This window comes from Cyprinodon variegatus, unplaced genomic scaffold (genome assembly GCF_000732505.1).
Source record: "Cyprinodon variegatus isolate N-32 unplaced genomic scaffold, C_variegatus-1.0 Scaffold86, whole genome shotgun sequence".
Lineage (NCBI taxonomy): Eukaryota > Metazoa > Chordata > Actinopteri > Cyprinodontiformes > Cyprinodontidae > Cyprinodon > Cyprinodon variegatus.
This window is the reverse complement of record NW_015150539.1, coordinates 685,322-699,178: the sequence shown is the minus strand read 5'-3', so window position 1 is coordinate 699,178 and position 13,857 is coordinate 685,322. Positions and strand designations below refer to the sequence as shown.

Below are 13,857 nucleotides of genomic sequence, written 5' to 3'. Positions count from 1 at the left end.
TATATATATATATATATATATATATATATATATATATATATATATATATATATATATTGTCTCATTCATTATATATTTAGAAAGTCCCCTATATGGAATGGATGGGAAAAATATAATGAAGATCAATTGTTAGTTTCAGAGACTCCCAAATGCTGGAAAAAAATTAAATTGAAATACATTGATCATCAGTATTAATATTTTGGTCTACAAAACTACAAAAATAGCTTACTAAGAAAACAACACTTTAATTTCATCAACAAGATGATATGAGGGCATACCAAAATTTTAGCTTTTAACCAATTTAGACATTGTTAAAGCTCAAGCTGTTTATGGCTGGTTGCCATTCACATGGAGCCTTGTTCTGCTAAGGGTTTGCAGAAGGAAGGATTCCTTTCCATCGTCACGTGCACGCTCTATGCGAGGGTTTACTGCAAAGTCACAACACAATCTAGGTGATTGTCATCATCTGAAATTACATGCTCATCCAGAAGTTCTGATGTTAGAAGTTCCTGATTTGATGTAGTGCATGTGATTTCTCTATGCAAAAAAAAAAAAAAATTTGAACAAATTCCAATAATAAACATAACTAAAATCATACTGCATAATAACCGTAACTAGGATTGTTATTTAATCAGATAACTTTCAGCCAGTCATGTTCAACAGAACTGCATGAAATGATCAGAAATTATTTTGATTGGCTGAAAACCCTTTCCCTAACTTTGCAAGACCTGTGACCTCTAATCTGTTTTGGAAAGGTGAGGTATCTCCAGAGTTCCGGAAACCTTTGATAGATGGGTCTGTGTTTGGATGGCCTAAACCATGGTACCTTAGTTCCTCCTTTGTTCCTCCATCTTCCAGTCTTTGCTCGTCGAAGTAATTCCTGTAAATTCAGAAAAGAGAGAAATGTTTCAAAAAGTCCAGGATCTAGTTCTGAGATAACCAACTGGCCCACTTACATTTTTGCAGTCATAAGGTTCTGGTTCCTGTGGCCTGCATGGCCTTCCATTAATGGGCTCTCTGATGACTGAGGAGGGAGGGGTTGTAGCATTTTGGACAGGAGAGTAAACATTTTGCTCCAAAATGTTGAAAGTTACCCAATCTGGACATCCTTCCCCAATGTCCAAAAGTAAATCATGGTTTATTACAAAGCACTAAGATTTTGACTCTCCTAGATTTGTGGGATGTTCTTTTATATATACCATTACCATGACTATATACAGTGTATTTCGTGCCTTGAAGAAAATATTGTGCTGATCTAAAGATGTCTGATCTTCGTCACACCTAAATGGATTCAATTTAAAACTTGTAATTCAAAAATAAAACCTTTTGATGAGTTTTTTAGATTTTATTAGATTTTCATATAAAATATAACCTGAGTAAATGCAGAAAGCAGATTTCAAATACCAATATATCACTTTTAAGAGGTTTAAAATATTCCTACTGTTGCCATATGTGTGAATGTATGAATTTTTCACATCATTGTGGATGATTATCATCTTAGAATTATAATCTATTTGCACTGAATTGATTTTTCTTTTGTTTTTTGATGTTTTGTGCTTTGGATGAGTTTCTTGCTGAACAACCTGAGTTTTTTACCTTGAAACTTCACCATTGCTTTCATACCCATTCAGTCTCTAATTATAGTCTTTTCTAGCAGCTCAGCACCTCCTGGGAAGATTCTCAATTGTCCTGTTTTCTGCATGCTGATAATTGCTGCCAATTTGCAGGGTCCTAAAATCTTAGAAATCACTTTGCTTTCCTCTCCAGACTGATAGATGCCAGTAGTTGTTGTCATCAGTTATGTTTAGATCAGTGGATGGTGTGTTATTTTGGGGATTATTTAGCCTTCTTCATGTTGTGATGCATGTTCTATTGAAATGGTGTTGGAATCAACAGGTTGAGCAATAATCAGGCCTCTGTTGGGTCAGTACAATTAAACCAAAAAAATCTGTCCAACCACAATAAAATGTGGTTTAAAATACAGATCGGTTAAATTTACAGGCATCTAGAATTAGTTCCCCCATAATTAATGAAACCATAATTTAAAAACTGCCGTCTTCTTTTATATAGGATATTTGTATCTGATATTAAAAAGAATTTCTATCTAGGACACTTAATTTTGACTTGCAAACAACAAAGGAATTTTGTACGAGGGCAGATACCTTTTCACAGTGCTGTGTTTGTGACTGAAAAGCTCTCTCTGAACCTCCAGGATTGTGAGGCTGCCCCTCCGCCGCCACCTCCTCCTGCAGCGCAGGAAACTAACCCCAAGCCAGAAGCTGCACCGCCTGCACCAGGCAGCCCTCAACACAAAAGCCTGCAACCAGAAACCCAAGAGGACAAAGCTCGGCTCAGAGTATGAAAACCTCAGTTACAGATGATGTTGAACACATCTGAGAGCAAACCTTTCAGCAGAGAGCTGAAGTTTAGTCTCAAACACATTCATTATGCGTTTTAATTTATAATCATTGTTTTTCAGGAGATAAATTAAAATAAGGCAAAAAATGACGTGAGGAATGTGTGATCAATTATTAAACTCCATTTGTGCACCAACAAATAGATTACTGGTTCATCTAAGAGCCAGAGAGATTAACTATTACTAAAAAACACAAGTGTGTTCTCTATTCTCTCATAGCAGATGAAGATAACCATTCATACCAGTTTCTTGCAACAACTTCCCACATGCATCCTGCTGTACATCTGGTTGATTTCTTTTCTGAGGTCTACTTTAATTGAGTGTTGCATGAAAAGTTTCATAAATGTATAGATCTTCTGTTTATCTGACCAAGTCTTTGCTGCCCTGCAGGTGCGTCCAGTTTTACAGCGAGGTGGCAGCTCAGCATCCCTCCATAACACGTCGCTGAGGAGCCCCATCTTCCAGCTGATGATCTACACTCTCGACCCACTTGGGGAAGGTAGAGCATACTGGTTTCTGCAGGGTTCTAGACATAGATGCTCACTAAAATACTTTGGGAAATCCATGAATTTTAATTGTTTGCCAGCTTTTAAACTCTATATTGCCAAACCAGTTTTAATTTGTGTTTGGGATCATTGTCTTGGTGTGCCCACATTTAAACATTGTTGATGAATTCACAGTGGAGAGTATGGAGGTAGTTGCTCTTCTTTAATTTCTCCTCTTAGCTAAGCAAAAGAGACTGAAAGGCTCAGTCTCTAGGTTGTTTGAACATAAAACTGACCTACGTATTAACCACTGTAATTTTAGCCCTATTTGAAGTTGTCAGTTTTGTTGCAGTTGGATCTTTCTTATATACTTTGAGGGCATATTGATGTAAAACCATTTCCACTGTTGGCAGCTATACTGGTTCCAGGCTTTCCTTTCATCAGACTCTGGCAGTATAATCTTTTGGGTCTTTGCAAAGTGGTTCCATCTCTGAATAATTTGTTCAACTGCTTTATCCAGGAGAGTGATCTTTTCAACTTGTGTGAATCCAGGATGCAACTATTGGAACATTGACTGAGTTCCTCGACTCTCTCTCCAGGTGTTGGTCAATCCAACCGGTTTCACAGTTTCAATGGAAAGTATTCAAATCACCTTTTACAAAAAAAATATACATGAACTGCTTTGATTTTAGCAAATGGCTGATGAAAAAAAGAGTGAAAAATTGAAAGTTGTAGGGAAGCGGCTGTTCCAACGGTTGCAGTTCCGAATTCTCCGAGTGGTGCCCGACTTTACACAACTGAATAAAGTGAATGTGATTGGTCGATTATCAAGAGGGCGGGATTGTTGTAGCGGTAGGTTAGCAAGCAAGTTTGGTTGTGGCTGGTTTGTTGGAAGCATCTTGCTAACCAGTTAGCAACTTAGTGCTAGTACATTTCCAATGGGAAATTCCATTGGGACCAAGTAGCACTAAATTGGTGACTTAGCAATGACACTGTCAAGGAACTATGGAGAGCAGAAACATGCAAGAGGAGGAGACTTTTGTGTTGGAGGTCGTGGATGAGTCTCCTACGTCATACATTTTTTATTTAGAGGAGGAAAGCGGGGACAAAGTTGTTGTGAAAGAGGACGCCGGGGCGGCAGCAGCTTTGTTTGGTGTAGAAGGCTTCCAGCCGTACATGTTTGAGCCCTTGCCTCGCAACGCTGCCAGTTCTGTTAGCTCTACGCCTGCCGAAGACAGACGTCCATCCCCGTGAAAACTGGACTCAATGGTAAAGGAAATAAATCTTATTTCAACCGTTGCGTATATTAGCTGCGACATACATATCGAGATGCTATGACTGAAAAAATTTGATCGACAGATGACCGTCGATATATGATTGGTCGAATTTAGGTGTAAAAGCTGACGTGTAACTAACTGGCCTGCATAAAATAATTTAAAAAAACCACAGATTTTAAGACAGGTCTGATTTAAATATGAATTCCCTACAACTTTAAATGGGCCTGAATACTTTCTGTACTCACTGTACGTCAAATTAAAAAGAAAAATACTGTTATTAATAGAGGTGGATACCTTATCACTGAAGTCTATAAAACAAACACTCAATTACTTAACATAAATGATCAGTCATCAGAGCCCTGCAGCAACAAGCTGAATAGTTCGCACAAGCATGAAAGAAAAAGACAAAAAAATATTAAAGGAGTAAAAGGTGAAATTTCACCACTAGGAGGGGCTAATGAGCACGGTCTGTACATCAACACATGTGTAATAATGGTGCGTTCAGACTGGACACGGTGGCCACAGTGAGTGCGGTGGATTCACGTAGAACTCCTACACAAACCGTGCTGTGAAGCGGCCAACGGTGAACTCCACGCTGTGAGAGTAACAATTGCTCCTCCCTGACCTCGTGCTACTAGATAGAGCTGAGGTGTTGTCAAACAGCAGCAATACAAGGAGACAGAGGCGCGGTGATCGCTGACTTTTTTTTTTAAATCGCAACATGGCAGCCAATTAGGGAAAGGTTGTAGGCAAAGATATTTTCTCTTAAAATGGTATACAGAGATAAATAATATTAACAAAGGTAGGAATAAGGAATATGCTCTAGAGTTTTTTTAGGTGGCTTTTAAAAAATCTGTTTTAATTTAGTCCTAAAAGGACTGTTAATCGTTCTCACTCACCTCGAGAAAAGGATCCGATCTGTAACTGCCCAGCGTCTGTGCTTTCTGCGGGGGCAGAAACTAAAGTCCAACCCAATTCGACCAAATCAGAACTGTGTCTGGATCTTAAAAACCATCAGCACAAAAAGGTTTTACCTGCACAAAGGAAGTAGCACCAAAAAAGGAAGCTAGATAATTTTGATTCAATTTGAAGCTTAATGAGGCGATAGTTGACTTCTGGGTGACATAAAAAAAAAATCTTTAATATATCTCAAACAGCAGTTCATGTGATGTTTTTTTTTTTTCTTCATTTTTTAGAAATGACTATTTTAAATGAACAAACCTGCACTAAAGAAGCACCAAGTATTCAGTCCATTTGCAGAATTTTTTTCATGTCTTTGGGGTGTTGGCTTCATGCAGCTGAAGCTCCTCCTATTTGATGATGTGGTCCAGAGTTTAAAAAGTGCATCTGAAATGCAGAGCGGTGAACTACCTGCAGGGCTCGCGGAAATCACCGTGTCTACCATGCCCGTTCTGAATGCAACATAACAAGGGACACCACTATGTACCTCTGCTCCAGCTGTAATCCCCTTGTATGAACATATTAACTAAGGATAAACACTCTAATTCATAGCCACCTTTCAAGGAACATGTCCTCTGAAGAAGTAAATCACTCGTGATTTTAAAATGCTGTTGGCAAGAGAAATTTAAATAATTGTCTTTCTGTCAGCTGATCCCTGCCTTTTAAAGGCAAGCTGGCAAAGAAAAGTTATATCCAGTTGTATTTCCCATAAAATAAAATCACATTATCCATTAAAACTCTTTTTTTTTATTTTTATCGATGATTGAGGAAAAAATACCAGAATAAAAACACATATTGTATTTGTAGCCTTATTTTTAATAATTGTGGAGCTAATTAAGCAGATTTACATTTTTCAGAATCACACACTCTCTTTAGATGGTCTGCATAACTTTTACGAGGATTATTTAAAGTCATTTACTGAAGTTAAAACGTTTGTTAAATCCGACATGTCAGGTTCCTAAAGTCCATGGTAGGAGGAAAGGTTAGAGAAATTAATGACAAGAATATGAAAATGTAGTTGCATGAGGCCCATTTTTGGATAATAAAGATAATTGCTTTTATTTTTATTTTAAAAGCGGGCTGACAGGAAATTGGATTAAGAGAGGTCAGTTGACCAGGAGTCAAACCTGTGACAGCTGAGTCAATGACTGAGGTCTGAGTGCAGGGGTTTTATGCTTTACCCCTGTGCCACTACAAAACCCAAGCCTGACAGATTTAGTTGAATAAACCTTAGAGCCAAATGAGTTGACCGTAACAGCCTTATTAGTGTGATTGTCCTGATTATGATGTAATAGAGCACTATTTGTTACTATGGTCAGAGCTAATGGCCTCCTGCATGAGAGGTAACATTTCTACAAGAAATGAGAATAGAAGTCAGGTTGCCACTTGAAGTTACTGCAGCTTCATTTTTTTCCCCAAATGAAAGTTTTTCAGTTATCATTTTAGGAGAAAAAGTACCATGAAGGTTGAAAAAAAGCATCTTATCATAGACATTTATACTTTATTGTGCCTCATTCCTACTGTTTTTGTGCTAGTTTTTGTGAATGAGACCCTGAAGTAGAAAAAATGCACACCTACTTTCAGCCTATTCCTACCATTCATGTCTGTAGAAGTAATGAACATATATATATTTTTTTTGTGATTGTTTTCTTTTTTGCGATTGTGTTCTTTCTCAGTAGTCACTATTTGTAATAATGCAGAGGGAACTATAATAACTTGAATAAAACTAATATTTTCAGTGGGTTGGCTGAACATTGCAGCTTGTCATGCTGTAGTTAAAGCTACTGGTGACTCAGCTCTGCTCGTTCTGTAAGTCAGCGTTGTGAGATGAACAGTGTGACCTTCAGGCTGTCCTTGGCCTTGGCGTGCTGCTGTTCCCTGCTCCCAGTGCACTCGGCCACTGCTGATCCTTAATCAGCTTTCCAATACAGGCTAATAAGAGCTGGATAAGAGCCAGCATGGTTGCTTTGACTCTAGGGAAACTAGCTGAGTCTGGCTCTGTGCAGCTGGACTAGGCACTTAAAGGTGCAGTAGGAGATCATTTCTAATACATTTTTTTTACCATGTGGCTTAAAGATCTCCCTACAGCCACTTAGCAAGCAGTGAAATAGAAGGTCTGGAAGTGAAACTAAAAGAAATGTTCCCGACTACAGTGAGAAATCAATGAATAATCTTAAGCAATCACAAAAGACGGTCTGTTGTACCCGATTGGTTCCATATCACGTCAATCATGGTCGTCTGCTTGTCCCTCCCCCCTATGCGCGTACCCTGACACATGAATGAATCGACCCCCCACAAAGCTCGTACAGGACGCCATGGCTGGAAGCTAGCCATGTTCACGCCTATAGTGACCAGATTTGGATTTTTCAAAAGGAGGACACTTTTTTTTTTGGCGAGGGCTATTTGATTTAAGATTTCTTTAAAGAAAATGCTCTTTGAATTTTTATTTAAGCTAAAGTAGGACCTATTTTCATGTTGATCATTAAAAAAATCTAAATTTTCCTCCATAAAATAAGACCTTTTGGTTAATTCATACCATGCGATACCTGTATTTTCCATCTTAGAAGCAGCACTTAGAGGAGCCGTAAGAACCAGTCGGCCAAAGAAAGCTACAGAAGGTAAGAGGGCTAAATAATGACCTATTTGTGCCATTTCTCATCATGTCTCCAGTAAAATCAATATATGGTTGATTCATATTGCATTATTAGCCACATAAACATCTAAAAGTTAAACAGAAGCGTGGTGCTAGCAATATTTTTTTGAGGAAGGGAAACCAAAAGGTGTGCATGTAGTTAATGAGTGTATTTTAGAGGACTAGCCATGACTTTATTCAGGAAAGAGACACAGCTAAACACATAAGCCACTTAGCCAGAAATACTTAGTATTGGTTAGAGCAGGTTTTCTTAACCCTGGTCTTTGAGGCGTTCATGTTATAGATGTGTCTCTACTCAAGCACCTGATTCAAATGATTCCATTTCCTCCTTGACAGCCATCAAATCCTGCAAAAGCCTGTTGATCACCTTTTTGTTCAGATCATGTGTGTGGAGGCAGGGCAACATCTAAAACATGACATGACAGTGGTCCCTAAGGAAAAGGGTTAAGAAACCCTGGATTAGATAAACGAAGACTGCAAAATGGTATTTGGTGAAATAACCTCACTTAGAAAGAATGCAGCAAAAAACAGACATGGGATCAGAAGTAGTTTTAGAGCTTTAATGGTAGTAAAATTACTGAGAGAAAAGAACATAACGCAAAGTTATGTTAGTGTTTCTGTTATTTTGGATTGCCAGTGTAGATTTAGGGGACCTTATTGGCTGTGAGCTACTATCTTTATGTCTCTGAAACCTAACTGAACATCGAAAGAAAAATTGGACGTGACTTTAAATCTCTTGTTGTCCGCTTCTGCCAATCAGAAACGTCTTTTAATGGTGATGTCAAAGGGGTGAGGCTTGTAAAGAAGAAAGGTAAGCTCTAGGTAAGGTGGTGTCGTATGTTTCTGTAAGCTTAATTCCATCGTCCCTGGTCTCGTCCTTCTAATTTCTTCATGAAAAAATTTAATCTCCTCCATTTTCTTTGTTTGTTTTTTTTATTAGTTTTCTGTCTCTCTTGAAGTGTTCTTTAGCAGAGGTTCTCCAGATTATTATCAAGTTCTAGCCTTTTTTTCATTCCCAAATTTGGTTTATGTTTTGTTTAGCCAGTTATTATGGGACAATAACGTAGGCAAAAACTTCTAATATTAAACAAATATTTTTATTTATTATTATTATTATTTTTTAAAGAAAATCTGATTCTCAAGTAACAGATTTTTTTAGCATTGGACTTTTCAATGCTAAGATTAGACAAACATTTTAAAAATCTATAATAACGATTTAAAAAGACTCAAAAAACATCTGGATAACTGTTTCTTGAAATCTTTTTCCAATAGATTGAGTAAACTACTGGCTAAATTCGGTGCAATTGGTGTGTCGTGAATAGCTGCATGCTTGTTTGTTTGCTTGCTTTGTTCAGTGGATGTGGGTTCAGATTCTTTGTGCAGATTCTGGTTCTGCTAAAAAGCTTCCATGTGGCCGTGGTGTTGTGAAAGCTAGACAGATGAGCCTTAAGTGCAACTGTTTAAAATCCTTTTTTTTCTGGATATTGGTAGAAGAAAAACTAGCTGTTTTCTTTCAGGGTTGCATAACTCTTATTATTTATTGATTTTCTTGCATGCAGCTGGCAGACCTGTGGGTGGATGACTAACTTTCATCCTTGACGGATTCAGTGCTTGTGGCTAATTGAGGCTCATTACTCTGCTTGCTGTGTGTTAAGGTCAAAGATTGAGTGAAGTGGTCACTCACAACTGCTTGTGGAAAAAGAGGGTATGGCAGACCTCTAATTATGCTTGTAAAAGTGACGGTTCTCTTAATTGCAGCAAAGAACAAAGTAAAACCTCTGGGTGTCCCTTTGACAGAGAAACAACACAACAAGTCTCTTTACCGCCATGTTGAAGGTAAGTGAGTCATATATGGAGGTCTGCCGACATTAAGGAATAATAACAAAAAAACATTGAATTTGAGGACCGGACATTTTATTTCAGACACACAGAGGAACATCAGGGAATGACGTGTTTAATATAGCAGAGAGAATGTACAATACTGTCTGTCATATAACATGGTGACTACTAATGGTAACCAAAACAACCCCACTTTTAATAGTCCTCCATCCCTTTATTAACATCTTAGGCTTATCAACAACATTTAAAAATAAATCTTATTAACATCGTAATAGATTTTTCCAGTTTTCAATCTCTTAAGACAGAGGGATTGGGTTTTGCTGTGCAAAATAAGTAAACATTTCTTAAACCTTCAAACACCTATTATAGGAAAACGTTTTGCATTTAAAATCAACCTCTTAATAATATTTGGCCCTATGTAGGTAATAGAAGGAAGGGGCTTTGATAAATAATGGATCTTAATGGTGGTAGACTGCCAGTGATAAATTAATTACTTAACTAGATTCAAAATTTTAAAGATTCCCAATAGGTTTCAACATGTTTTACATCTTATTGTTTTCATTGCTGCATTATAATTCGATCTGCTTTTTAGATTATGCTTATAAAACTGAACCAAATGATTAACAGAGGGTGAACTGGAGCTTGTTTATCTGGAATTTTTAAAATAGTTTTATAAAAAATATTCTTTCCCTGTGTTGTCGTATCAGTTTAATAACAAAAGAAACCTTTTTTAAGGTTCTGTTTTCTCTCTGTTTGAAGAACAACTTTTAAAGGAGAGAAGTCTGTTGATGTAAGCCTAAGGAAAATCTTTATAAATTAGAAGGTAGTTATGTTAGATATGCTTCAACTTTTAATGTTTCTCTGATGAGAAGAAACATTTGATGGAGAGTAACCTCTGCAATCAGTGCTGACTCTTAATCTCTGTGTTCCTGCATCACATTATGCACTAATGAGGTGCTTGAGACTCGGAGGTCCTCGGCAAAGATGAGCTGCAGAGAGCTTTAAGAGGCATCAACGAGTCTGAATCAATCAGCTCCGAGGGTTAACATGCAGATGGGAGGCTCCTTCAGAGGAGTGTGTTTATCTGCGAACTCTCAAATCTCTCCCACTCCCACTTCATACAGGCCAACATAACAGCTTTACCGATATAATAGGGTCTGTTTTATCCCAAAGGGGGAGGATAGAAAGAGGGGTGTGACCAACTCTTATGAGATTTCTGTTTTCAGTAAAACCTTTTTAGGATTTATGTTTACATAAAACAACACAGCTACTAAGGGAGGGCAGTGAAAATGTCTTTCTTCAGTCTCAGAGCCTTTAAAAAGCCTTTAAAAATGAAGCCTTTAAAAGTTTTTCTTTCCAAGGAAACCCATAAGATTTCAGAGTTAGCAAGATTGTCTTCCCCAGGAATGGGCTATGTTTCATACAAATGTCTCTTAAGGTGTGTCACAGTCTCACTGTGATGAACAACACTGTTGCCATGGTTATTTGGACAGGTGTTGGATACCTTCCTGATGTTTTCACTGATTTCCATATGTATTTTGGGGAGGGGATGGGGCACATAAAAAGTAAACAAAACTGCTGTTAAATCAGTTTTTTTATTGCAGTTCGCAAATTTCTGAATGTATTGCTACCACAAACTTTTTAAAAATTTGCATTATTGTTTGTACATAAGGCCCTAAACAGAGTTTAAACAGGTGCACATCTTCTAAGTCAGTAAAATATACAGTAGGTAAATGGCTGGAAGGAGCCACTCATCAGCCATGCTGCAGCAGGGGTGCTGTTAACGAGACGGCGACAGTAAACGCAACACTTCTGCATTTATTTAGTTTTGTAGGCAATTAGATCAAGGTCCTGATTTTCATGATCAAAACAGGAAGAAGCAGGCATAAAACTGAAAAAAGTTCTGGTGAATTTATAAATAAAATTACCCACAATATTACTCTCATCTAACTTAAGAAAAAAATAAAAAAAACTACAGAAAAGAAAACCAAGGAAACAGAGGGGCTACAGCAGGATGAAGCCATAGCTGACAGCAGTCTCCTTTCACAAAGGCTGAAGTGCATCCCATTTTCACTGAAAGCACATTTAAGGGTTTTAATAAAAACCTGAAGTACGTTAATATTTTCTTGGATTCTTCATATTTATAATTATAAAGGCAACTATTTAATCTTAAATTTAAACTTCTCCCATTCAAAATATGAGATCATTTTAGTCCTGCGTTTCTGCTGTGTACATAAGTGCTCTCCTTCTGTTCCTTTTTCTGTTTTAAGACACAGGTCAGAAACCAAAGTCAGAGCAGTCTGCTTCTGCTGGTACAGCAGGGAGCGTTGCAGCTCAACCGTCCACCTCGCAGCCTCCAACAGAGGAGAACGTGCAGAAGACCCCTGATAAGGCGGAGGAGTCAAAGGCAAAACATTTTCAATCTTTTAATCTGCTGAAGAAAAGATAAATTATTTGTTCTTTCTAACAATTTGATAGGTTTAACCCATTAGTAATTCAGAAATACTGGTACCATGCAAGACTTTCAAAATAAGACATAAACATACGCTACAATAAAAAAGTCTTATCTTATACAACAGATTATTGCAGCATAGACTCAACACTATTGGTGTAACTAAACCAATTTTTGGAAAATAGTCTACTATGGACTTTTAAAAATAAAACCCCTCTTGTCTAGAGTAACTGATTAGGTAGGAAGCTGACAGTGGAATACAAGATTTTAGCATCCAAGGGGGTTCCTTAAAATGAATGTAACTCAACCAAAGCTGCAAAAACCTTGGCTATAATTTACTTTCAAAATAAGACCTAATTATAGTCTACAAAATAAAAGCTTTAATATTTTTCAAATTCAATTATCTTAGAATTGAAATATACATCATATCTGGAAATCAAGTCAGTGCTAAAAGGGGTTTAACTTGTCCTTTCAAAATATGGTTTACTGATATTTTCAAAATAAAAGCCTTTACTACTATTTAATCTTTTTGTTAATTAAAGGGTGCAGAAGATTTAGCATGAGAAATGGGTTAACTTAACCAATCTTTAAAGGAGAACAATGCTAAACTGTCAAAAATAAGACCCTAATACGTTACACTAAATTAAATCCCTTATATTGAATCAAGAATTTTATTGAAGAAATGTTGATTGAAATTATTTTAATATATATCTCTGAAATTATACTTTCATCATAATTTAAGGTTATGACAGAAAATAATATATTTCAGCATATTTTTTACTTGACATACTTAGCATAATTTAGGTTCCCCTTCCCAAATCATCTCTGAAAGATTCATATTGTAAATGTGATGCACAAAGTAATTCACCCAAATAACTTGTATTTCTTTTCCGAAAACTGCACTCAGATGGGTCCCTTCTGGATTTCTTTAGGAGTTTTCTAGTTTTCTTATGTCGGATGTCTTCTGTAGATGTTGGCAGATCCATTTTAGAACTAGTTATAAGAGAAAAGAGAGAAAAAGAGCTTCAAATAAGAGAACAATTGATCAAAAATGTTTAAAAAGATTATTATTATATGAGGAAATAAGCAGAGGTTAAACCACAATTCAAATTGAACTGCAGAGTTTTTAAAAGCGATCTTCTGTGTGCAGGCAGCAGAATCAGAGGGAGGATCTGGAGGTTCCCAGAAGAGCAGTGAGGAGGACAGCGGTGAAGATGAAAGCAGCGACTCTAGTGAGAGCAAGGAAGAAGATGAGGAAGATGAAGAAAATAAAGAAGAGGAAGAGGAGAGCGAGCCCCTGACTTTGGAGTGGCCAACGACTCCACGCAAACAGGCCACCTACCTTTTCTTGCTCCCCATTGTTTTCCCACTGTGGCTGACGCTGCCAGATGTCCGTAACCCGGTGAGCAAAGGACAATCTTCATCAGCATCATCATCCCTGAAACATCTGTGTGATGGAGAGCAGAGGCTCCATCCCTATTAATTGATATTTATTTATAGAACAGATAGTTTGTTTCATTTCTTTATTTCAGTTTGTGTTGTGTTAATTGGGGTTTACTTATAGAACAGATAGTTTTTGTTTCATTTCTTTATTTCAGTTTGTGTTGTGTTAATTGGGGTTTACCTTCCTGGTGTGTCTCCTTAGAAGGGTGGAGCATACCATGTGAGCTAAGAAGGATAATACTCTAAAGTTAAGTTATATTAAGTTGATTTAATTTCTTGATTGACTTTAGGATTAGTTGTTTCTAAGTTGCATGCAGGTAAATATTTATTTG

The 13,857-nt window shown here is 37.1% G+C and overlaps 1 protein-coding gene across 4 annotated transcripts in view; it reads left to right on the top strand.

Annotated features, from left to right (window-relative positions):
- The window catches only part of LOC107083841 (sodium/potassium/calcium exchanger 1-like), a 28,717-nt gene that overhangs the window by 7,742 nt on the left and 7,118 nt on the right, over positions 1-13,857 (top strand). For 2 of the 4 annotated variants that reach the window (XM_015373341.1, XM_015373340.1), the window contains exons 3-9: positions 2,213-2,356; positions 2,807-2,915; positions 7,703-7,756; positions 8,552-8,602; positions 9,550-9,627; positions 11,901-12,037; positions 13,233-13,484. In XM_015373341.1, the coding sequence (XP_015228827.1) occupies positions 2,213-2,356; positions 2,807-2,915; positions 7,703-7,756; positions 8,552-8,602; positions 9,550-9,627; positions 11,901-12,037; positions 13,233-13,484 (825 nt within the window). The remainder of the gene's footprint in view (positions 1-2,212; positions 2,357-2,806; positions 2,916-7,702; positions 7,757-8,551; positions 8,603-9,549; positions 9,628-11,900; positions 12,038-13,232; positions 13,485-13,857) is intronic. The other 2 variants (XM_015373343.1, XM_015373342.1) reach the window with 2 other exon arrangements.